General features: G+C 51.4%; 1 protein-coding gene across 1 annotated transcript; it reads right to left on the bottom strand.

Moving 5' to 3' along the window:
• MCM2 (minichromosome maintenance complex component 2) lies at positions 1-25,683 on the bottom strand. The gene is made up of 16 exons (XM_001488780.6): positions 25,543-25,683; positions 24,322-24,554; positions 19,901-20,076; positions 19,504-19,764; positions 18,558-18,777; positions 18,047-18,254; positions 16,290-16,424; positions 15,769-15,960; positions 5,843-5,936; positions 4,769-5,019; positions 4,503-4,629; positions 3,781-3,893; positions 2,662-2,910; positions 1,706-1,888; positions 1,314-1,469; positions 1-862 (listed from the first exon to the last, which is right to left on the bottom strand). Exons 1-16 carry the CDS (start codon positions 25,546-25,548, stop codon positions 752-754), a joined length of 2,715 nt encoding a protein of 904 aa, XP_001488830.3. The 5' UTR covers positions 25,549-25,683; the 3' UTR covers positions 1-751.

Here is a 25,683-nt window from a genome sequence, read left to right as displayed (position 1 = left end):
TGCCAGTATTTAGAATTTATTTTATTAAAAATTAAAACTACAGAAACAAAAATTGAATGTACAATGAGGATGGGGAAACGGCTAGGTAGGAGAACAGATTAACATGGCATTGGTGCTACAGTCCTGGCTAGGGGACAGTCCTCATTACCACATCATTACCATATCAACCTCTCTGACCCCTCCCACCCAGGGGAAGCCAAGCCCGCTGTGCCATGACAGAGTGCAAAGGGGCTATGCTGACAGGCTGTGCTCTCTTCTGTCGACAGTGTAGAGAAAACGTGCATGACACAGTTCAGAAAAACACTACAAATAACCTGAACTCGCTCTTCAGCCAATGTGGCAGGAGCGGCCAGGACACAGAACTCACGCCAAGAGGGCAACAGTCCTTATAAGCCCCTTATGTGCTCAGTCACCTGAAACAGACCATGGGCGTCCTGAACACAAGTGACTCTAATCCAAGGAACTAAGTGCAGGTAGATCTCCTGGATGTGATGGGCTGCTGGGCTGTTGAAAAAGAAACACTGGCAAAGCATGCCCACCCCAGACAGAGAGAGAAGCAGAAAGTGAAGCGCAAGAAATCAGCACCATCAGTCCCAGGCAGAGCCGCGGGGAAGTCAGCGGGGCAGCAGCAAGCCCCAGCCCCACCACCCTGGGTTGCTCAGGGCTTCGGCTTCGAGTCCAGGAAACACAGAGGGAAGCGAGCGCTTGGTGTGACTTCCCAGCCAGCACCCCAGGGCGCTACTGTGGATGTTCAGAACTGCTGCAGGATCATCTTGCGTTTCAGGTCATGGCTGAACTTGTTCATCCTAAAGAGCTCACTGTCATAGAAAGCGGAGAGGCTGTGGATGTTGATCTGACGAGCCTAAGAGGAGGGACATCGAGTGAGCCGTGAGAAGGAGCTCCGGCAGGCCCACAGCGCGCTTCCTGAGGCCGCGCGTCGCAGGCAGGGCGAGAGTTACATCTCCCTTACAGGGTGAAAGAGTAAAGGGTCAGAGGCTGACTCAGAGAGGGTCTGGAGCTAAATGTAGGACTTGAAATCTTCGCTTCGCCAGCTGCCTGTGAACTTGGACAAGCTACTGGGTGACCCTGTGCCTATCTCCTCTGTAGTATGAACGGCAACAACAGGACTATCTTGTTTGGCTGCTCCCAAGATTTAGGTGCATGGAATGGTGCTCAGTATGTTAGACACCCAATAAGTGACTCTCATCCAAGGCCCATCCACTTAATGACAGAGCAAGGACTTCTTCCCCCCAGAGATGACTGACAGCCCCCAGGAAGCAAATCCTGCTCTCCCTTCCCCTCGGTGCCCATACCTTGTCCACCAGGTCCTTCTCAGGCACTTCAATAGTGTCCTGCTGGGCCCCAAAGCGGTTGCGTTGATATGTCACCTGCTCTGCCACTAACTGCTTCAGTATGAAGAGCAACAGCTCGTTGTTGTCACGGCGAAATGAAAGGTAGCGGGAGAAAGTCTGCGTGAGAGAAAAGCCAAGGTCAACACCCCTCCCTACCAGGCCCCTTAGAGTGCGTGCAGGCTGACCAGTCCCCACGCCGACCACGCTCCCTTCCCCCCGACCAGGGAGCCACTGCAGCAGGCAAAGCCCAGGGTCCAGGCCTGAGCCTCGAGATGCCCATCCTTGGCCTCCTGTGCCGAGCTGGCCCTTCAGGCTGTGCTCCAACAGGTCCCTGCGCCTCGGCTCACACCCACCTTCCGCATGCTGCGCATGACGCTGAACTTCTGCGTGTCGATGAAGCTCTCCAGCATGACGCGGATGGCCATGTTGACGTCATCTTCTATCACGTAGTCCCGCAGGTGGATGCGCGCGTGGGCCTCTGCCATGCGGATCATGGACTCGATGTGCCGCACGGTGATGGGGATGCTGCCTGTGGCCTGAGGAGGAGGACAGTGTCAGGTCTTCTCAGGCAGGAGAGATGCAAGAAAAACGGAGAAGCGGCCCTGCCAGCGGCCCGTCCCCAGGGCTCATCTAACAGTCCCACAGCAGAAGTGCTCAACAGAGCCACCAGCGAACACACGCTTTCCCTTCCTTCTGAAAGTGTGACGGTGCCCAATGCATATGCCTGCCACTATCATGCCTGCACATTCTGCTCCCATCAGCTCACTCATATGCACCCCAGAATCCATTATATCTGTGGCCAGCTGAGCTTGTTACTGTCGAGTACTAAGCATCGCATAATCCAGTGCAACATAACTGAGAAAACAAAGCTGTTTCTACGAAAAGTAAGTTGAATGCCCTGAAAAGACTTGATAAAGTTAAAAGGTAGAAGAAAAAAAGTTGCTGTGTTCATGTCAGGAGAGATGGACCAATCTACAAGAATTCTGCATTCCAACTGCTTGCAAGCTGCCTTTAAAGTCTTGCTCTCCTATGAAAGAACCAAAACTAGTTCAGACCACGTGTTCATTTGGGTGAAACTTATGCAAAGTCAACATGGAACTTAATCAGTGGCCAACAATCAAAAGACACTGACCCAAGACCCAGAAAAGCAAGTGCGCGCACATTTCAATTCCATCTAAAACAAAACAGTGCGTGAGTTTCATTTTTCCTAAGGCCTTCCTGCTCTCCCACTTTCTGGATTAACTGACTACGCAGATGCCTCCCCCTCGGCGCCCTGCCCTGCCCTCCGTGCGCCACGCTGCGCCCTCACCATGGACTCCTTCCTCAGGTCACTATACATCTTGGCCACCTTGTCCTGGTCCATCTGGTTGAGCTTTGGGTGCACCTTCTCCTTGGCGTAGATGATGTACTTCTTCAGGACCTCCTGCGGCAGGGGCTCCACGCCGTATGTGTTGGGCATGGCAGGCTCCGGGGTGCCACCACCCAGCCCCTCCTCCTCCTTGTTGCTGGGGTGGTGTCTGACGTGGCTGCCGACCACAAAACGGGCCAGCATCTCATCCTAAGAAGGGAGAGGGCAGGGGGCAGGGTGGGTCTGGTGACCTGGCTGGGAGCAAGTCAGCGCACTGGAAGTGAAAGCTGTCCACACCAGAAGTCGACCTTGTCTCAACAACACACACCCCACTCCTGCCGTGTGCCTAGAGACACTGGTGATCCTGACGGCCCTCACAGAGGCCCCCCAGCGAGGGGAGAGGAGAGGGACGGCGGTTAAAAGGAAATGTCAAAAGTAACACATGCTAAGAAGAGGTGTAGGGCGGTGGGGTCGAGGGCCCAAGGAGACTCTTCCAGCTGAGGCTGCCAGCGTGCCTCAGACACGTGACAACTTGGAGAACAGCGTGCCAGGAAAAGGAAAGAGCACGACTGAAGCCCGAGGCCTGGCATCTGAGAGAGAGGCAGTGTGGATGAGTGAAGGGAGCAAGAAGGAGGCGGGCTGAGGACCGAGCTCATGGGGCTGGCAGCCACGGCTGGGATGGTGGATTCTCTGCTAGTTACAGTGGAAAGCTGCCAGCAGGTTTTTAAGGAGAGGAACGACCTGACTTACTCCTTCAAGATGGTCTGCCTTCTAACTGGAGAAGGTCTAAACGGGAGAGAGTGGAAGCCAGGAGACCAGTGACCCAACACAGCAATACCTCGGTTAGAGCAGGTGGCAAGGAGCAGTGGACTCAGTGTGGACTATGCTGGGTGCACGGCTGCGGAGGGGCCAGTGAAGGAAAAGGAAATCAAGGACAACTTCTAGACAGAGAAGAACAGTGGAAACCACACCATGGTGCATGCAGAGCCCTGTTCCCCATGCCTGGCACACCACAGGCCCAAGCCTCACTCAAGGTCCCTGGAACCTACTACATAGAACCAAGGACACGGGGTTGTGTACCTGGACTGGGTCCACCGTGTCCCTCACCACACACAGGACATCGAAGCGAGAAATGATGGGCTCTGTGAGGTCTACGTTTTCTGAGAAGGTCAGCGAGGGGTCATAGCGGCCTCCTGTAACACAAAGGCACCTCGTCATCAGGGCCCATGCTCCCCCCAGATCCCCTCTTCTTCCTAACCATGGAAAGTGCTTTCTAACCCCAAGTTGCTTCAGTGACAGAAGGGGAAGATGACTTTGGAAGAGAACGCAGCAGACGGAAACTCAGTGCCCGCTGTCAGGCATTCTGGACAAGACAAGGGCTTTCCTCTGACGAATTGCCTGAAACAACCTTTAGGCAGAAGGCTGAACTGTCGCCAGCAGGGAAAAACCAAGAATGCGATGGACGAGAATGCCTGGGCTCTCTAACCACTTGCTGGGGGACCAACACCAATGCCACCTCAACTTAGTGCACTAGATTCTTCTCCCATGTCTCTGAGAACAGCACCAAGGGTGGTTCTCAAAAACGGCTCAACGAAAAACCCAAGTGTCCCAAGTCACACTTCCACTCCCGCCTCTGGCAAGAAATGCAGAAGACAGGAACGCTTTCTGTTGCTCAATTCCTTCTTCAGATCTGTGCCTGGCGAGGGGCGCCGTGGGCTCCTGATTCCTGAAGGCAGGGCCTCTCTCGGTCTGTCTCCTTTTGGCAGGCCCTGAAACCTTGCTGGCCATCGTGCCCACTGTACCTATGGGGTTGGCTGCGGCAATGACGGTGCAGCGGGCCTGCAGGGAGGTGACGATGCCGGCCTTTGAGATAGAGATGCTCTGCTGCTCCATGGCCTCGTGGATACTCGTTCTGTCCTGGTCGTTCATCTGCAAGAGATTCAAATGCGTGACTCTGCCCCTAGCACTCTGAGATGAGGTCCCTGCGCTCCCCTTACCACTCGTTCTCCCACGGAGGGCTAAGCCTTCACACCCGGAATCCCAACAGCTACGCGGCCCAGGGACCCACCTTGTCAAATTCATCGATGAGACACACCCCTCGGTCAGCCAGGACCAGGGCTCCAGCCTCTAAGGTCCACTCCCTGCTGACGGGGTGCCGCTGGACATATGCTGTGAGGCCCACAGCCGAAGCCCCCTGGCCAGTGGTGAAAATGGCTCGGCTGGACACTTTCTCAATATACTTGAGGAACTGAGACTTGGCTGTGCCAGGATCTCCACACAAGAGGACGTTGATGTCACCTCGCACCTTGTGCTTGCCACCTGGAGGAGGCAGGGATGGGAGCAGAGGCAGTGGGGCAAAAAGGAGGTGAGGGATACAGGACGCAGCCGGATTATCCCCAATTTCTCAGCCTGCTTATTACGAAGGGCAAAGGAATATTCTTTCTAGAAAGGGATGTGATACCCTAGGACCAGCAATCCCACTTCTGAGCACTAAACCCAGAGAGACGGGTATACACAGTGGTGTGCATAAAGGTGTTCTTTGTAAACGTAAAAACTAGGAACAATGTACACGTTCTCCAACTAGGAGAGCAAGATACACTACGCCACACGGACCCTGATACTGTGACTCAAAGAACAGACTTGTTCGTATGCGCCAATGAGAAAACATGCCCGAGACATGCTAACGAGTGAGAAAAAACAGGCTGGACTTTTTATGTATGGTCACGTATACAGAGGTACAGGAATCCCTGAGTTTTCTGTACAAGTACACAAGTAAGTCTGTGTGAACGGCCACACAGTCTGCTAGCCTACCCATCACCTGGTGACTGGGAGGCAACTAGGATTAGAAAGGGTGGTCAACGGGGACTCTAGCCTTTCTGTGACTTTGAACAACTTAAGAAGAAAATGTAACATGAATACATATTCGTGTACTATTTTTATAGTTAACACCACCCAAGACGCCACGGCCGTGAGCTGGGCTCTCCCCACGATGAGCGAGCCACACGGAGTCCGGCCCTGTGCTAACACGTTCTTCCCCCCAGGCGTCTGGGCTTTAAACGCAGGGTCCTGCCTTGTCTGACACCTGGAACGCTGGCCCCTGCTGAGGCTGCTGCAGAGGAAAGGTGGGTGGCGCACTGCTCACCTGGGTTTTTGGGCTCCCCTCCAAACAGAGCCAGCGCCAGGCCTCTCTTGATGTCTTCGTGCCCATAGATGGAAGGAGCAATACTGGCAAAGATCTGAAAGAAGGCAGAAGAGCCAATGGGAACAGGGCCCTCTGCTCTCGAGTCTGGACCAACCTGAGTGCACGCAGCAGGTCACCCACATGCTCCAACTCAGGGACCCGGGACATCTCAGCCCCAAAGCACCCGCTCCACACTGACACAGCTCCACAGGCCCTGCCCTCTGACTCTGGGCCTTGTAATTGGTTGGCTCTTCCTGAGAATCACAGCATGTTAGAGCTTAACAGAACCTTTGCTGAACCCTTTTATTTTGTCATATTTCAAAGGACTCCCCCAAGGTCACAGACCAAGAGCAGAAAGGAGACAAGACGCGGGCCCAGGAGACAGCGCCACGTGTGGGTAGACCGTGGGCTTCGACAACACAAACACAGGAAGACGCCTCACTTGGGCTCTGCAGCCTTCCTGAGCCTTGGTTTCCCCCAATGGAAAAGAGAGATACCACCACCTAATTCAGGGGAGCGTGAGCTCCAAGGGAGGTGCTTACACAAGCCTGGCTCCTGGCCCAGCTGTGACAGAGAAGCATGACAAATATGGATCGTCTGGGAGATATGTCCACCAAGAAGTCATTTCAACTGGTGAGTCACTGAAACATTTCTCTGTTTCTGTGGGTGAGTGAGACAGAGAGAGAAAGAGGGAGAATCTCCCAAAATGTGCGTGAATTTTAAAGATCAAACCAGGGCCATCAAAGAATGTCCTGCTGGCTGGAAGCAGCCCGCACCCGTGGCGCACAGGGGCAGGCATGCTTCTACTCTGCACAGCCTCTCTGCCCTCTGCACCCACATACTTCCCTGCTTACAGGTCTGGCCAAGGCGGCTTGGATAGCACCAGGCCCCTGCGGGCAGGGGACACTGAATCAGGAAAATCAAGACTGAAAGTGGTGAGGGAGGCACAGCTGCATGGGGCTGGATCTGCTGTTCTGCCTGCACCACCAGCCAGCGGCAGAGTTGCTCCCTCTGGGTTCCCTGGGAGCGTGAAGACAGGAGGAATCTAATTCTTAGAATGGGGGCTGGGAGCTGGCAGTTTATCCTGTGCAAGGCCACTCTCCACAGCCACCAGAGGGCAGTGTGACGAGCAGGTGCTTCTGGAAATGATGCGGGTACCAAGGACACCGTGCCAGAAATGCCTCCTGGCATTATCTTATGTAATATGCTAGGAGCAGAGGTCAGTTTCCACATTACACATTTGCTGGTTCTTTCCTGGGCCCTAAAATTTACTGCGAACCCAGGCAAAAAGAGGCACTGCAGCACTGAAAGGCTAACAGCGGTCCTGGCCCATGGCCTCTACAAGCCGATGTATCAAACACTATCTCCCACTGAAAGGAAATCCTAGTTCCCATGGGGCTTTTTGAAGAAATAGCCAATTCCAGGTCTGGGGCAGGAAATGTGCAAGAGGAGCCTGCAATGCCTTGTACTAGAAAGCAGCGCGAAAGTTTTCAGAGATGGCTGGTCATGTGAAGAGGAGCCAACATGAGCAGCTTCACATTGGCAAAGAATGGGCACTCTGGGGGCCACCCAGATGGTAACCGCAGCGCTGAAACCTCAGGGATGCCTAAGTCCATCGAGTGTAATGACATTCAGTGGTCACCTCAGAAGGTGAGCTGCTCATTATTTTGAAAACTGGTAAATACAAGAAAATAATCAAGCAGCATTATCATGGATTTCCTATAGGAGCTCTACTCAGGGGTGCTCAAACAGTTAACAAAGAGAAGCTTCTCTATAAAGCAGCGTTCCACCGAAGAAATGAAGGCTTTGGCATTAGAAGATGGTCAGATGGTCATCTTGCAACCCCTAGTGAATGAACAGACTCAGCTCAGGATCATCAATGGCAGCTCACATCACAGAGGCGACGCGACGCGACGTGGCGTGTCTCCTGCTACAGCCCACCTCTGCCGTGACCCCCACCAAAAAGAAAGAAAAAAAAATCAAACGCAAGCCAGCCTAAGCCTCCCTATCCGAATGCCAATTTACAGAAACAGGTGCCAGAGGAAGACACTCAACAAGGACGTAATCAGCAACATCCAGACTGTGGGAAACTCAACAGGACAGTTTGTTCCACAAAAAATTGCAAGAAACAAACTACAGCAAAGTTGCAGGGTATAAAATCAATTTGCATAAATCAGCAGCATTTCTATATTCTAATAACGAACTAACAGAAAAAGAACTCAAGAACACAATACCATTCACAATCGCAACAAAAAGAATAAAATACCTCGGGGTGAATTTAACTAAGGAAGTGAAGGACCTATATAATGAAAATTACAAGGCCTTTCTGAGAGAATTGGACGACGACATAAGGAGATGGAAAGACATTCCATGTACATGGATTGGAAGAATAAACATAGTTAAAATGTCCGTTCTACCTAAGCAATCTACAGATTCAACACCATCCCAATCAGAATGCCAATGACATTCTTTACAGAATTAGAACAAAGAATCCTAAAATTCATATGGGGCAACAAAAGACCCCAAATGGCTAAAGCAATCCTGAGAAAAAAGAACAAAACGGGAGGCCTCACAACCCCTGACTTCAAAACATACTACAAAGCTACAGTAATGAAAACAGCAAGGTACTGGTACAAAAACAGGTGGACAGATCAATGGAACAGAATTGAAAGCCCAGAAATAAAACCACATATCTATGGACAGCTAATCTTCGACAAAGGAGCTGAGGGCATACAATGGAGAAAAGAAAGTCTCTTCAACAAGTGGTGCTGGGAAAACTGGAAAGCCATATGTAAAAGAATGAAAATTGACCATTCTTTTTCACCATTCACCAAAATAAACTCAAAATGGATCAAAGACCTAAAGCTGAGACCTGAAACCATAAGGCTTCTAGAAGAAAACGTAGGCAGTACACTCTTTGACATCAGTATTAAAAGGATCTTTTCCCACACCATGTCTTCTCAGAGAAGGGAAACAATAGAAAGAATAAACAAATGGGACTTTATCAGACTAAAGAGCTTCTTCAAGGCAAATGAAAACAGGATTGAAACAAAAAACAACCCACTAACTGGGAAAAAATATTTGCAAGTCATATATCTGACAAAGGCTTAATATCCATAATATATAAAGAACTCTCACAACTCAACAGCAAAAAATCAAACAACCCGATGAAAAAATGGGCAGGAGACATGAACAGACATTTCTCCAAAGAAGATATACAGATGGCCAATAGGCACATGAAAAGATGCTCATCATCGCTGATCATCAGGGAAATGCAAATCAAAACTACACTAAGATATCACCTTACGCCCATTAGAATGACAAAAATATCTAAAACTAATAGTAACAAATGTTGGAGAGGTTGTGGAGAAAAAGGAACCCTCATACACTGCTGGTGGGAATGCAAACTGGTACAGCCACTCTGGAAAACAGAATGGAGATTCCTCAAAAAATTAAAAATAGAACTATCATACGATCCAGCCATTCCACTACTGGGTATCTATCCAAAGAGCTTGAAGTCAGCAATTCCAAAAGTCCTATGCACCCCAATGTTCATTGCAGCATTATTTACAATAGCCAAGACATGGAAGCAACCTAAGTGCCCAGCAACAGACGAATGGATAAAGAAGATGTGGTATATATATATAATGGAATACTACTCAGCCATAAAAAAGAACAAAATCGTCCCATTTGAAGCAGCATGGATGGACCTTGAGGGAATTATGTTAAGTGAAATAAGCCAGATAGAGAAGGACATCTCTGTATGACTCCACTCATATGAGGAATTTAAACATGTGGACAAAGAGAACAGATTAGTGGCTACCAGGGGAAAGGTGGGGTCGGGGGTGGGCACAAAGGGTGAAGGGGTGCACCTACAACACGACTGACAGACAATAATGTACAACTGAAATTTCACAAGATTGTAACCTATCTTTAACTCAATAAAAAAAAATTGCAAGCAACAAAGAAGAGATGGAAAGGAGAGGAGAGCTAAAGATTACGAGGCTCAAGAGACAGATATGGGCCGACCCCAGGGCCGAGTGGTTAAGTTCGCGTGCTCTGCTTTGGGGGCCCAGGGTTTTGCTGGTTCAGATCCTGGGCGTGGACAGGGCACCGCTCATCAAGCCATGCTGAGGTGGCGTCCCACATGCCACAACTAGAAGGACCCACAACTAGAATATACAACTATGTACTAGGGGGCTTTGAGGAGGAGAGGAAGCAGAAAAAAAAGATTAGCAACAGATGTTAGCTCAGGTGCCAATCTTTAAAAAAACAAAAAGAGATCAACCAGTCACAGCGTGGAGGCCTTATCTGGATACTGACTCCAAGAAACTGTTTAAAAATACTAAGATGATCAGGGAAACGTGCGCACAAACCCAACAGCTGATGGTAAGGAATTGCGAATTACTTCGAGTGTGGCTGTGGTACTGTGGGCAGGCTGGTACAGAGAGCCTTGTAGACATGCACACTGATATCGTTACAGACGAGGTACCAAGTCTGGAGTGTGCTTCAGAGCAGTGGAGGGGAGTGGGTGGAAGCACAGAGGACACTGGACTGGCCACAGCCCAGCCACTGTGGGAGCAGGGAAGGGTATATGTAGGCACATCACACCATTCCACGTGGGTGTCTGAAACATTCTGTAATAAAAAGTATTAACACGTGGGCCAGGCCTTGTGCTAGGGCGCCCCATGGACTCACAACAACCAAATCAACTCACAAACGCATCCCCCACTGGGGTAACTGCGGAGAGGGAGCAGAGCGCGAGAACTTAACCACTCGGCCACAGGGCCAGCCCCATGATTCTTTCATTAAACCCTGTCTGTGCTGGGAGACAACCGTCCACGGACCTCCCGCCCTCCCTACACCTTGTGGGTGTGCAGGCTGGCCAGGCCCTGGCCTCTTCACCCAGACTGTTTCTCAGGGCTGCTTTTGTAGCGAGCAGTCTTACAGGATGAGGCAATGTCTCCCTAGGACCAAAAGCGGCAGGCCCGCTTCCTGCCTGCTACGTAAGGCAGCTTCCCCAGGCTCAGCTCCTCCCCTGCAAACCAAGCACTGTGTCCAGGAGGACGTCCAGGCCGGCCTCCCCAAGGGACTGGGGGGCAAGGGAGCAACCATGTGAGGCCCTGGCGCTCACTGTGCTGTCGCTGACCCAGTTAGTCCAAGAGTAATGGCCAGCTTAACGTCCAGTAGGAAGGGTACCTGTCAGGCCATGACCCGGGGCTCCCATGAATGATCTCACTCATCCTCACAAGCAGAAGCTCACACTCTAACTCTCTATGTGAAAATGTTCACACTCCCTAAAGCAATCTACAGATTCAACGCCACCCCCAGCAAAGTCCCAATGACATTGTTCACAGAAATAGAACAGAGAATTCTAAAATTCATATGGAGCAACAAAAGACCCCGAATAACCAAAGGAATCCTGAGAAAAAAGAACCAAGCTGGAGGCATCACAACCTGATTTCAAAATATACTACAAAGTCATAGTGATGAAAACAGCACGGTACTGGCAAAAAGCACACACACAAATCAATTGAATGGAATTGAGAGCGCAGAAATAAAACCACACATTTATGCAAAGCTAATCTTTGACAAAGGAGCTAAGAACATACAATGGAGAAAGGAAAGTCTCTTCAATAAATGGTGCTGGGAAAACTGGACAGCCACATGCAAAAGAATGAAGATTGACCATGATCTTACACTGTACACAAAAATTAACTCAAAATGGATCAAGGAATTCAATGTAAGACCTGAGACCATGAAACTTCTAGAAGAAAACATAGGCAGCACACACTTCAACATCAGTCTTAGCAGCATATTTTCAAGTACCATGTCTGACTGGGCAAGGGAAACAGTAGAAAAAAAATAAACAAATGGGACTATATCAAACTAAAAAGCTTCTGCACAGCAAAGGGAACCATCAACAAAACAAAAAGACAACCTAACAATTGGGAGAAGATATTTGCAAACCACGTATCTCATAAGGAGTTAATATCCAAAATATACAAAGAACTCATAGATGTCAACGACAACAAAACTAACAACACAATTAAAAAATGGGCAAAAGAGCTGAACATTTTTCCAAAGAAGATATACAGATGGCCAAGAGGCACATGAACAGATGTTCAACATCACTATTAGGGAAATGCAAATCAAAACTACGAGGTATCACCTCACTCCCGTCAGAACGGCTACAATTAACAAGACAGGAAACAAATGTTGGAGAGGACGTGGCAAGAAGGGAACCCTCATATACTGCTGGTGGGAGTGCAACCTGGTGCAGCCACTATGGACAGCAGTATGGAGATTCCTCAAAAAATTAAGAACAGAACTACAATATGATCCAGCTATTCCACTGCTGGGTATTTATCTGAAGAATATGAAAACATGAGTGTGTAAAGATACATGCACCCCTATGTTCATCACAGCATTATTCACAGTAGCCAAGACTTGGAAGCAACCTAGGGCCCATCAAGGGATTAATGGATAAAGAACATGCGGTATATATACACAATGGACTACTACTCAGCCATAGCAAATGATGAAATCCAGCCATTTGTGACAGCATGGATGGAATTTGAGGCTACTATGCTAAGCGAAATAAGTCAGAGGGAGAAAGTCAAATACCGTATAGTCTCACTCATAGAGAGAAGACAAAAACAAGAACAAACAAGCAGAGAGAGACAGAGACTGGATTGGTGGTTACCAGATGGGAAGGGGAGAGGCAGGAGGCCGAAAGGGGTGATGAGGCACGTGTGCTTGCTGATGGATCGTAATTAGTCTTTGGGTGGTCAGCACGATGTAATCTACACAGAATTCAAAACATAACAATGTACGCCTCAAATTTAGACAACAGTATAAACCAATGTTACTGCAATAAAAAAAAAAACTCTTGGGGCCGGCCCGGTGGCACAGCAGTTAAGTTCGCACGTTCAGCTTCTCGGTGGCCGGGGGTTCGCCGGTTCGGATCCCGGGTGCGGACATGGCACCGCTTGGCACGCCATGCTGTGGTAGGCGTCCCACACATAAAATAGAGGAAGATGGGCACAGATGTTAGCTCAGGGCCAGGCTTCCTCAGCAAAAAAGAGAACTGGCAGTAGTTAGCTCAGGGCTAATCTTCCTCAAAAAAAAAAAAAAAAAATTTCTATGTGCACTGACCCCATCCACCCTCAGAACGCCCACCCGTGACAATCCCCCAGCTGCATGGCTACTGCAGGCAGACAACAGGTGGGAAACGCCCAATGGAGGAGCTCCTGCCCCCAATTTCTCCACAGACTGACTTTTCTAACAACTGTAACGACGACAGCGGGCTGCCGCGCACGCCACGCATCAGGTGTTCAACCTCTGTGACAACTCCAAGAGCAACACTATCCATCATCACCTCATCCTCGCAGGCGGGCAGGTCATCTGATCCTATTGGGGATTTAGGCCCAAATTCAACCCAGGAAGCCTGGCTTCAGACTGCATGATTCTCCTGTTAGTTCTTGAAAACCGAACTGTTAGGCAAGGCATTGATCCCTTGAATATTTCACCCTGTCAGTGGCGGGCCCACAAAATCAAATGCCCACAAAAGGCAGGCAGGGTCACAAACTTGAGTTAATGAGGCTGGAGAGAAGACAGCAGTGGGCAGTGGGTAGATGGACAAACTGGAGGGAGCGTGTCCCAGCTGCAGGGGATGCCGTCGCTCAGCCCCAGTCAGGAGTCGCTGCAGATACACAGACCAAGCACTGATGGACACCTGGGTTGTCAAAAGCCCAGGCATGCTGGTTTTTATGTGAAATCTCCTGATTCCTAAAGGATGATAAAAATAAATACCAACAAAAATAAAAAGAAACAACAAAGAAAAAACAGAACCACGTACCAACTGAACAAAACTCGTCAGCAGGCCGGAGGGAGTCATGGGCCACCTGTCTGCAAACCCTGGCCTAGAGAGTTCAAGTGAGCCTGATCCTTTTTGGATCTTGCCCGTCATCCCTTCAGTTTGTCCCCAGAATTGCCGAGTGTTCCTTCTGTCTCTGTCCAAGTTACTGACAAAAATATCCGCCCTAACAGTGGACTGAAGAGATGAGGCGGTACAGATCAACCCTCCCTACCTGATCTCATCCAGCCCCCTTTCCCCATGGGGCTCAGGGAGGCGTCATGTAGAGATGTCGGCCTCTCTGGAAGGATCTCCTCTAGATCCTTCTAAAGGACTTTGCCTTAGAAGTCATCCTCTCCAACCCGAGGGGGGTCACTGTGTACGCATGCAGAAGGCGAATTGAAGTGAGCATCAGGACCAGGCTATGGGCACGTGTGCCTGGGGAAGTCAGCTAGCATACAAGAAGGGAGAAGGGCTCTCGGGGCAGACAGGAATGGCAGGTATCAAGGCACGGCAGAGAGGCAGAGCCTTCCATGCCTGGGCAACTACGAGCAGCCCTGGAAGTCTGGGGCACAAGGCACACACAGGACAGCCTCGTCCAATGCCTTGTTTACAGTCCAGACGTGCTGTGTCCACTACACTCTCACCTCTAGGTTTTCTAGTCTCCTCAATCGGCAGAGTGGGAGGTCAGGGGCTAGAAGTCACAGCAGGAGAAAGAGGGCACTAGGAGAGTTCTGGAAGGACTCTGTTCTTTTGGTACATCAGGTGCACGTGCAGACAAGCTGACGCGAGCACAGGACACAGGCAGAGCTGAGTCCCGAGACACTGGCTCAAACACTCTGCTGATTCTGAAAACGCGTCCCTCACATCAGCACTGGTTTTCCTCCGGGAGAGGTAAGCACTGAAGAGCGGGGCAGCAAAGGTCACTGATCAAAGCTTTCCTCCCATTACTAGCTTCATGAGAAGACCCTGTTTCTTATTATCAGGAACCCCAATAAAATATGAGGCCACTGATAGGAAGGATTGTGTCTGACTCCCCCAGGATCCCAGAACACGGCCCTAGAAGATACTCAAGGACTGAGCGTGTGCTGGCGGAACCGAAGTCCTCGTCCTCCCGAGGCTGGGACACCCGCCTCTCAGGTGGGAACCCCAGATCTTGGCAGATGAAGGCAGACAGCCGTGACAGAGGTGACAGGTGAGCACATCCAACTGGGCCCTGCCCTCAGGGAGCTTACAGAGCACAAAGGAAAGGATCCCACTCCCTGAGCGGCCAGCTCGACCCTGAGCTGATTCACCTGAGCCCAGGGCGAGCTCTTCCGAATGAGAAGAGCAGAGGCTGAAGAGAGCGCTGTGCTGATCTGCACTGAAAACCGAACAGAAGGGAGAGCTGAGGTGACAGGAAGAAAAAGGACAGGAGGAGAACCGCGACCTTGAGAAGGGCACTCAGCGACCTGGGGGTTGGGCGGTACCTGGCAGTAGAAACGGCAGAGGACTTTCATAATAGAAATTTAACATGCTAGTTGTTATTTCTGTGTCTGCAACGCCAAGCCACATCTCCCCAACCTTCAGTAAAAACATCTACATACAAAAAACAAAACCACGTTGAGGCTGTGTTCTCCCTGGAGAAATGACTCTTGGTAGGAAGGAGGCTGACACCAGGGAACACCCACGAGAGACCACTTATCCCACCGCTCTGCCTCCTTTTCAATTTTGAGCCCGGGCTTGACGTGATCTGAGGCCTCTGCACCACAGTCCTATCCTGACCAGGTGCGGACAAAGGCTCAGAGGGGCAGACCCCCAACGCCAACGTTTATCTTCTTCCCCTGGAGCATCAAGGCAAGTTTACTGAGCTCACGCAGGGAACTAAAACAATAAGAAAGGAGCACAGTTTCCAAGACCTAGGAATCAAAACTGAGGTTCCAGGGGCAGCAAGGAGGAGGCGCGGCACGACAGTGAGCCTGGGTGCCCCCAGCCCCAGCGAGCCCCTGCTCCTCACAGAGCAGGGCAGCCCGCCCACAGCTCCACCTGCCTTCTCCCCGATCTGCTGGTCCTTGGAAAGGCTGATGATCATCTTCACATCTTCGTCAGTCAGTTCCCCCACAGCAACCTTGTTGTCCTTCTTGGCCACATGGTTGGCTAAGATGACAGTGGCAAAGACGGGGAAGCCATTGGCAGTGTTGAGGGAGCCGTCGTAGTTGTTGTGATAGATGCCAGTCAGCTCCTGGGGAGAGTGGACAGACCACGTGGTCAGAAGGGCCAGCCCTCGGAGTAGAAGTGGGAGCTGGGGCCACCTCCACACTGACTTCAGCCAATTTCTTCTCCTCCAAGTCCTCCAAGCCACAGACACCAAAATGAGAAACTGAGTAAAACTGCTCCGAAACCCAACATTCCAATTGGCCAACCCATGACAGGAGAGTAAGCTCTCCGCCCAGTGACTCAAGAACCCATCTCTGCTGACCCCCACTACCATCAGCCCTCTCCCACCACGAATGTGCACCCTCACTTCCTTAGTGGCTCAGCTCCCTCCCGGCCCGCTCCTGACCCACTCACGATCTCATCTCCTGGCTTGCAGCTGTCCACCAGATCGGCAAGGAGGATGGCATCCTTGGAGCGGGGCAGCCGGCCGGCCGCCACTTTCCCGGGACTCTCCTGAATGCGGATGCGCTGGTAGTTCTGATAGATGGTCTATGAGACAAACAGACGGTCACAGGGGCCCATCCCTGCGTGGCAAAGACTTTGCTCTCCTCTAGCACTGACTTATTACGCCACCTGACCTTGACCTCGGCTCTGTGAGGAAGGAGGGCAGGCAGTATTATTATTATTCCTGTCTACTAACTAGAAAATGGAGAGCCAATGACAGCAGGAGTGAGCCCACTGTGACCACCACATCAGTGGGTGGTCCCTGCTCCTGCCACCACCCTTCTGGATGCCTCCTTGCTGCTCGACAGCCGTATAACTGAGCCCTCATGTGTACAGACGCTGGAGGAAGGCTGCCTGGGTTCAAAGCCTGGCTCTGTGGCTTAAGCTGTGTGGTCTCAGGCAAGTGACTCCCTCTGTGCCTTCTCTGCAGAATGGGGATGCTAATACTGCAGATGCAACCTCACAGGAGGCTTAAACCAAGCCACACACACACAGTATTTAAACCAATGAGCAAAAAACAGCAATGCAAAATAAGTGTGAGCTCTCGTCAACCATCACGTGCCAGCATCATGCTGTGCAATTTAATGTCGCTTATCTCACTCACTGTCTAGAAAAGAAACCACATAAATCAGCAGTTAAGCACACGCCCTGCGTCAGATACCTTTGTTCTAATCATTTGGGCTACTTCCTGGCTCACTGACCCAGCCAGTTTCTTCAATGGCAAATGGGGTCGATAATAGGACCTGCCTTACATGGCATGATGAAGATGGTTCCCTAGAAGCAGAGCCTGCTCCTCTGCTCTCGTGCAAGAGAACTTTGGTGCAGCCGGAATCTGTGAAGGAGGGATGCTGGGCAGGGAGGGAAGACTCTGGGCAAAAGGCACAGGCTCAGCGACGTCCAGCCTGTGGCTGTCCCTCTCCAAGGCAAGACACACTGGAACTTTTAAACACATCTATCTGTGGCCGTGGGCCGCTACAAACGTGCCCTCACAGGCATTTCCTGGAAGGTGGCTACAGCTAGGCACTTCCCAGAAGCTCGGAGCAGCGAGAAGCTAGCAGCCGACACGCACGGCAGCAAGAAAGAAAAGAGGGTTTGGGCATCCCCCACAGGGGTCAGGATGCCCGCACTGTACAGATGAGGCACACGCGACAAGCCTGAGGTCTGAAGGCCCAGAGCCTTTGGCGGCGTCTCCTGAATGGGGCACAACGGTGCCTAGGGAGGTGACAACCCAGGGGCCCCAGCAAAAGGCCCTCAGAGAGGCAGGGAGCAGACATGTCAGGAGTCTCGAGGGGGCTGCTGGCACCCGTGGGAGGGACGGACTGCAGGGCAGGTGCCTTGCAAAGAGGGGTCACTCGGCAAGAAGCAGACCCAGTTTTGCCAGATCTTGCCATTTTTCAAGAGAGGCCATAAACTTTGATGTTTTAAACAAAATCATCTGATTTTTTAAATATTGGCTTGAATTCTTGAAAACATGGTGTGTGCCAAACTAAACAGGCTGGCCACACAGACCCGGTCACCCCCAAGTGTGGCCAACGTGCAACTCCATCACGCTTCCTGTGGCTGCCCACGCTGGTCTTCCAATAGCCTGAGAGGCCCGAGGCCCTGTGTGCCCGGGAGGCCGTGAGACAGGAAGGACAGCCGGCGGCAGGCGCCGCGTGCCCTCTCACCTCTTCCATGTTGACTTCAAAGGGGCCAGCTGACTGGCACTCGGGACAGGAGCCCGGCTTCACCTCCTGGTTCTGGGACTGACAGAAAGGCCCCAGCACAAAGCTACACTTGTTGCAGTTGTACTTGACCATGCTGAGCTGGGGCAGGACGCCTGTGCAGCTGGTCACCACCCCGCTGGTGCGGATCAACTGGTTCAGGTGCAGCTGCCTGTGGAGAGAAGAGGGCTTCTCAGAGGCCTGGAGCCCGGACGCTCAACCCATGCCCTCCAGAGAGGCCAGGGGTACACGTGAGGGGGTTCCAACATGAGATCCCCAAATCTGCGGCCCAACCACAACCAGATCCATTGCATGGCAGCCTTGTGCAAGCCCGAGCTCACGGGGTGAGGGCTCTCCTTGGCTGCAGCCAGCCTCCCCACACCACCACTGCCCTGTCGAAGCTCTCCAGGGTGACACCTGAGCCACGAGGTGCTGTGCACCCAGACGCTCGGCCCTTGCCCTGCCCTCAGCTCACCTCAGCGAGCGCAGCTCCTCCACCAGAGGCAGGTGGGAGATGCGCACGTGGATGCGGCTGGCGATGCGGTCATACTTGGGGTACATGGCCAGCACAACCTCCAGGGCAGCCTCATCGAAGATCTGCAGCAGCTCTGCCGGCGCCTCTGGCAGGAAATAGGCCAGGACGTGCTCCCTGGCTGCCAGGTCCTCATAGTTCACCACCAGGCTCTCACGGTTCTCTAGAGGCAGGTGAGGTGGGCAGGGACGCTAAGCATTAAGCCCGGCTGGGGCCAAAGGAGGCAATTTCTGTCTCCCTGTTGGAGGCAGCCTGCCCACTCAAATCCTTGACTTTGAGCCGGAAAGCCCAGCTCTCCCTTCTAGGTCTATGTGCTTTAGCTACGTGATTTAGGTAAGTGACATACCGACCCTCGACTTCCCAGTCGGTAAAACAGGGATGTCACAAAGCACACTGGGGGAATCAAGTGCAGGAACATGACGTAGAGGGCCTTGGGGAGCAGGGCTGCCAACTCCCCAAGGGTCAAGAAGGAAACCTACAAGTCAACTGCGTCAAAACTAAGACAAAGGGAACGGAGGGGACTGCAGGAAATCACAATTTGCATGCCCCCTTTAAAATCCATTCCTGTCACACGCAATTGTGCTACTTTCTGATCAAAGTAGTAATCCAGATTCTTATACAAAATCTGACAAAAAGCACTTCTGTGGTCCCAAGGTGCTCCCTGGACAGTGCGCTGAAGCATCCCAGCACACTCAATACTTTCTGCATTTGTCTGGAAGACGGGCATCTCAGGCTTCAGGTCCTAGCTCCTGTCTGGCTATAGGCAACTCACTTGGTATTCCCTGCACCTCACGCTTCTGCTGAATGTGCCGTTACAAGGCCAAAACAAACAACCTGCAGGGGGCCATGCAAGGTGGGCTAAGGGGCAGGGGGCCTGCAGAGGCTGCACCTTTGCACATGTCGCTGATGCGCTCCTTGAAGACGTTGTGGCCGTGGCCGTCCACGTGGGTGCGCAGGAAGTTCTTGAAGCGGTGGTGGATCTCCAGCCGGGGTCCTGCCATGCTCACCCACTCACGCACAGAGTGGCCCTTGAGGTCCTCCAGGTTCTCGATGCTCTCGATCATCTCCTCGTCCTCCTCGCCTTCCTCCGTGGCCCGCTCCACCTGGCGGCGCTTCCGGGCGGGGCGCTCCTCGTCCTCTTCATCGCTGTCTGGGGGCCAAGGGATGCCCTCGAGTGAAGTCTCGCCAGCACCTTCTATCGCCTGCCCCAGCCCTCCTCCTTCCCAGCTCCCCAAGGCTCCGGAAGCCAGGACCAGCGCCTTGAGGACGCAGACATCTCAACCTACCATACAGGAGACCCCGCCGCATGCGGCCTAGGCCCCGGCCAGCCTCCCGGTCGCGCTGCCGCATCACCCGCTCTGCCGCCTCTCTCTGACTGGCTGTCAGCTCCTCTACGTCCTCGTCATCCAGGGCCATTCCCTCGGCCTCGTAGGTGTCCAGCTCTGGGATGGCACGGTAGTCCCTGAGAGAGCCCCCAAACAAACCCTGTTAGTACCCAAAAAACCCTACCCAGGCACTGGGCCTGCTCCAGAAGGCTCAGGAGCCCCAGCCTAGGCAGGCCTGCAGTGTCCAGGCAGGAAATACAAAAGGCTCAAAATAGATCTCCAATGGATAAATCAAGGGTGGTCTATTCGCACAATAGACAATGGAATATTACCCAGTCCTCAAAAGGAAGGCGGGTCTCACTCATGCTACAACACGGGTGAAACTTGAGGACACTGCTCAGTTAAATAAACCGGTCACAAGAGGACAAACACCGCATGACTCAGTTTGGGCAGATCAAAAAGTTCTGGAGCTGGAAGGTGGGGATCGTCACCCAACAGTGTGACTGCACTTAATACAAGTGACTTAAAGATGGTTAAGATGGCAAATTTTATATTATGTGTATTTTTCCACAATAAAAAAAGCAGGGAGGGGCTCTCCAGACAGCTCTGAACAACCAGGAAGACGGAGGAATTGAGGAACCACGAAACCTTCAGGCAGGATGGCCTTCAGAGAGCCAAGCCCAGCTCCCCGACAGGGCAGGACGTCTCCCCGCAGCCTCTCCGGGAGACAGCGCCGCCTCAAACCCCCGGAGGCCCTGGGAAGGTCCTCTGCACACATCAGCCCAACAGCCTCTCTGAAATGCCCGCCCACTGGCTCCACCCTCTCAGCTCCTCCAAGACCTCCAAGGACTCTTTTCCACAACGTCATCTACCAGATATCTGAAGGGGAATGACGTCTTAACAAGGGACCCACTGAGAGCAACTGGGAGGCAGACATCAGTGCTCTGACTGAAGGACGAGGAAACCGAGGGTTGGGGGGATGGGATTTTTGCCAGTGGTCACCCAGAAGAGCCAGGTGTCAAAGTGCGGACCCCCACAAACCACACGGCCTTTCCCTGACGCCGCACTGCCTTCCCTAGACCATTCTCCCGAGCTCACCCTTTGTTCAGGGTAAGCAGTGATGATGGGAACTCTACTACTACTATTAGTATGATTTTTTTTTTTTGCAGTAAACTCTTTCCAACTATATTCTCAGAACGAATAATCTTACACTGCTGATACCAGAAACAGAACCTAAAGCAATACATTTCTGGGTGGATCCAGTTCTGAATTCTCAATGTTCTCAGGAAAAAGGTATGTGACTGTTCAAGAATTTTAAGTCAGATCCAGCAATTCCACTTCTGGGAATATATCTGAAGAAAATGAAAACACCACGTTGAAGAGACACCCACACCCCACGATCACAGCAGCATTATTCGCAACAGCCAAGACATGGACACTACCTAACTCTCCACTGACGGACAGATGGATGGATAAAGAAGTTGTGGATACACATCCAATGGAATATTATTCAGCGAAAAAAAATAAGGAACTCCTGCCATTTGGTACAACATGGAAGGGCCTCGAGGGCATTATGCTAAGTGAGGTAAGTCAGAGAAAGACAAACACTGTATGATCTCAATTATATGTGGAATCTAAAGAACAAAAAAACCAAACTCATAGAAAAAGAGATCAGATTTGTGGTTACCAGAGGCAGGGGGTCGGAGAAGGGGGCACTGGATGAAGGGGTCAAAAGGTACAAAGTTCCAGCTATAAGAGAAATACGTACTCGGGATGTACTGTACGTGATGACTACAGATAAATAACACTGCTGTCGGATATACAAGAAAGCTGTTAGGAGAGTAATCCTGAGTTCTCATCATAAGGAAAACATATTTTTTTCTTTTTTTTCTATTTATACGAGATAATGGATGTTAACTAAACTTACTCTGGCAATCCTGTCACAATATGTGTAAGTCAAATCATTATGCTGTGCACCTTAAACTTATACGGTGCTGTATGTCAATTCTATTTCAATAAAACTGGGGGAAGAAAAGAATTTTAAGTCACATGAAATGCCCTCAGCAAAATTCTAATGGGTTTATTTAAAAAAATTGATAAATTTGACTTCATCAAAATTAAAAACTTCTGTGCCTCAAGAGAAACTCCACTAAAACAAAGATGAGCCACAAACTGAGAAAATACTTGCAAATCACCTCTCTGATAAAGGACTTGTATCTACAATAAATAAACTCTTACAACTCAATAATAAAAAGTCAGCAACCCAATTATAAAATGGGAAAGGACCTGAATAGACATATCCTAAAAGATACACAAATGGCCAATACACATGTGAAAAGATGCTCCACGCCATTAATCAGTAGAGAAATGCAAATCAAACCCAATGAGACACCATCCCACACCCGTGAGGACGGCTATTATCAAAACCCAGAAAGTAACAGGTGTTGGTAAGAACGTGGAGAAACTGGAATCCTCATGCACCACTTGTGGGAATGTAAAACGGTGCAGCTGATTTGGAAAACATTCTGGCAGTTCCTCAAAAGATTAAACAGAGTTACCATATGATCCAGCAATTCCATTCCCAGGGATCTGTTCATGAGAAGTGAAAACATATGTTCACACAAAAACTGCATGGCAACATCACTCATAACAGCCAAAAAGTGCAAAGAACAAAATGTCCACCAACTTATGAATAGATAAAAATGGTCTGTCCATACAATGGAATATTATTGAGCCACAAAAAGGATCGAAGTAATGATACATGTAACAACACGGAAGGACCGTGAAAACCACACTAAGTGAAAGGAGCCTGTCGAAAACAGCCACATTGTATAGGTTCCATCTACATGAAATCGCCAGAACGGGCAAATCTAAAATGACAGAAAGTAGATTATTGGATGCCTAGGGGCTGGGATGGGAATAGAAATCAACTGCAAACAAGCACAAGAAATCTTATTGGGATGATAAAAATGTCTAAACTGGACTGTGATGATGGTTGTGCAACTCAGGAAATTTACTAGAAAGCACTGAATTGTATTCTTACACGATGTGCGTTTTATAATATACAAATTTCAGCTTAATAAAGTTGTTCTTAAAAAAGAACAAAACCGGGGCCGGCTCCCTGGCCGAGTGGTTAAGTTCGCGCGCTCCGCTGCGGCAGCCCAGGGTTCGGATCCTGGGCACGGACATGGCACCGCTCGTCAGGCCACATTGAGGCGGCATCCCATATTCCACAACTAGAAGGACCTGCAACTAAGATATACAACATACAACTGTGTACGGGGGGGGGGGCGACGGTTTGGGGAGATAAAGCAGAAAAAAGAAAAGATTGGCAACAGTTGTTAGCTCAGGTGCGAATCTTTAAAAAAAAAAAAAAAGAACAAAACCTAACTGGGCCCAGCGAGCCCTCAGACGCGTCTGTCCAGAGGCCCCTGCAAAGGGCCTTCCTCCTCTGAAGGGGGGAGAGAAGCAGAGAGGAGCGGAGACAGACGGTGGCTGACAGGGAGGGGCACGCTGCCTCAACAACTCCACAGCGCACAACGGGGACCCTGCGGCCAGGGCTGGTTTTTCCAGCCTCCTCCTTCCTTCCAGTCCGGCACGCACTGTGCACCCAGTCTCATCACCTGGGGTGGCTGTGCTGAAAGCAAAGACCCAGAGGGTCCAGATGAAAGTCCTTGTGATGGCTCACAAAGGGCACACCCCCTGGTCTGTAAGATAGCCTGTATGTCCTCTCATACACACCAAGTCTGGAACCCCGAGTCAGAGGAAAGAAATGCTCCTGGGCGTTCTCACAATTCCACTAGGAAGGTAGCTACCACATCCCGGTAGTAAATACAGGGTGACGCCGCAGTAGAAATCTAACCTTGCTACCTTGCAGAGCTGACTCCACTATCTTAGCATCAAGCCTCGATAACCTCTAATATGTGTTCGTATGAAAGCATCTAACGCGGGGCCTGCTACAGATTAGGCACAACAAATGTTTGCTGGATTGAATCTAAATCTTGATTAATCACCCCTCCCCCAACTGTTTCTTTGAAGTTACAGAAAAACACTTGGCTGTCTGCTTCCTGTCCTTTCCAGCTGGCATCTCTGAAGTGCCCCTTTCCTCCAGATTAGGGACCCTGTGCTATCCCCTGGGGTGCACATCTCATGCAGTTAGGCCTTACCCAGGCCACAAGGTCTAGTCTAAGTTAGATACAGCAAGTTACACAAACTTATGTTGTGGCTCCATGAACCTGTCTCCCCCCAGAACCTGGACCAAGATGCTCAACACAAGGATGTTCTGATTCATTTGCTTCCTCAGCACCCAAAACAACGTTGCCAGACACACAGCGGGCTCCCTGCAAACTATCTGTTGAGTGCAGGGCCTTGAACGAAAATACCTCTCCATGCCATCTCCAATAAGCTCCTCTCCATCCTCTTCCTCTTCCTCCAGGGGCCCCTCTGTGCCTAGCAGCCCCTCCGACTCATCCTCAAAGGGAGGAAGGTCACGGCCAGGACTGGAGGTCAGGGCATCAGTGCGGCGGGAGCTTCGCCCAGGGCTGGAGGTGAGAGGATCATTGCTACGCCGCCGGCGGGCCGGGCTGGACGCCGTGGTGAAGGACTCGGACGATTCCTGCAAGAGATGGAACAGGTGAGGGCTGACTTCGCTTCCTGTCCTGTGGCCCTCCCCACCCACAAGGTCCCCCTCTCCACAGTGACCCTGTCCTCCAACACTCTGAACCCCTTCCAGCCTCAAGAGTGCACTTGCTATCCCCTCTGCCTGGAATGCTCTCCTCTGAGCTCTCTGAGCCAGCGGCTTCTCAGCACATGGGGACCAGCCCAAATTACACTTCCTCAAACGCTCTGTCACTCACATTACCCAGTTTTGTCCATGAGAAATCACTAAGAGTACATCATTTGTTTATTTACCTGCTTATCGTCTATTCCTCCCCTGTAAACACGCATTCCCACCCGTTTGAGCACCCAGTGTGCCAGGCACTGTGACAGGACACGGGATACAAAAGCGACCAAAACGTAAGAGGTCTGGAACTTACAGACTGGTGGAGCGGACAGACAGTAAACAAGACAAAGGCGAAAAAAATGTTACAGTAAGAAATGCATGAAGATGCAGGACTCGTCTGTCCTGCGTTCACCCAGCGCCGGGCATAAAGAGAGCATCCAACAAGTATGCGCGGAGCGAATAAAGAGAATACCCGGGCGGGCAGGGCTCGGCTTAGGAAGCCCAGCGCTCCCAGGTGACTGCGGCGGAGGAGGCGTCACCCGGAGGACTCAAGCCGCGCGGGGCCCGCCGGCTTGGCAGACCCCGCAAGACGGCAGGAAAGGAGAGAATCAGCTCCATGCCAGAGCCCAGGGGGCCAACCTCCTCCGGAGAGCCGATCGCGGACGGGGCGGGGGCGAGAGAACTCTTAGCGGGTAGCCCCCGCACCCTTGCTCCCGCGCGCGCTACACCGCCCGCCCGCCGCGCCCCCGTCGCGCGGAGGTCCAGGCCGCGGGGACCACCCGCGCCCCGGCGGTGCCTGGCAGAGACCACCCGCCGGCCGCCGCGCCCACGCTCCTCCCGCGCCCACCACAGGGCAGGCCCGCGGGCCCCGCGCGCTCACCGCCATCGCAGCGCCTCCCTGCTTCTCCAGCAACAACTAGTTTTCGCGCGAAAACTGTCCCACGTGACCCTCCCGAACCCGGGAAGAATCTTAAGGAACGTGGCGTCATGACGTCGGCGTCCGTTTGCGTCAAGCCGGCGC

The sequence above is a fragment of the Equus caballus genome, chromosome 16 (genome assembly GCF_041296265.1).
Source record: "Equus caballus isolate H_3958 breed thoroughbred chromosome 16, TB-T2T, whole genome shotgun sequence".
NCBI lineage: Eukaryota > Metazoa > Chordata > Mammalia > Perissodactyla > Equidae > Equus > Equus caballus.
Note: the sequence above shows the minus strand (reverse complement) of the source record. Positions and strands in the feature narration are given on the sequence as shown.

Excerpts from the sequence above, each read along its gene's own strand:
- MCM2 (XM_001488780.6), bottom strand. Across the intron at positions 18,778-19,503 it reads CATCAGCGACATGTGCAAAG|AGAACCGTGAGAGCCTGGTG; the intron begins GTGCAGCCTCTG and ends ACCTGCCTCTAG. Across the intron at positions 863-1,313 it reads AGAAGGACCTGGTGGACAAG|GCTCGTCAGATCAACATCCA; the intron begins GTATGGGCACCG and ends CCCTCCTCTTAG.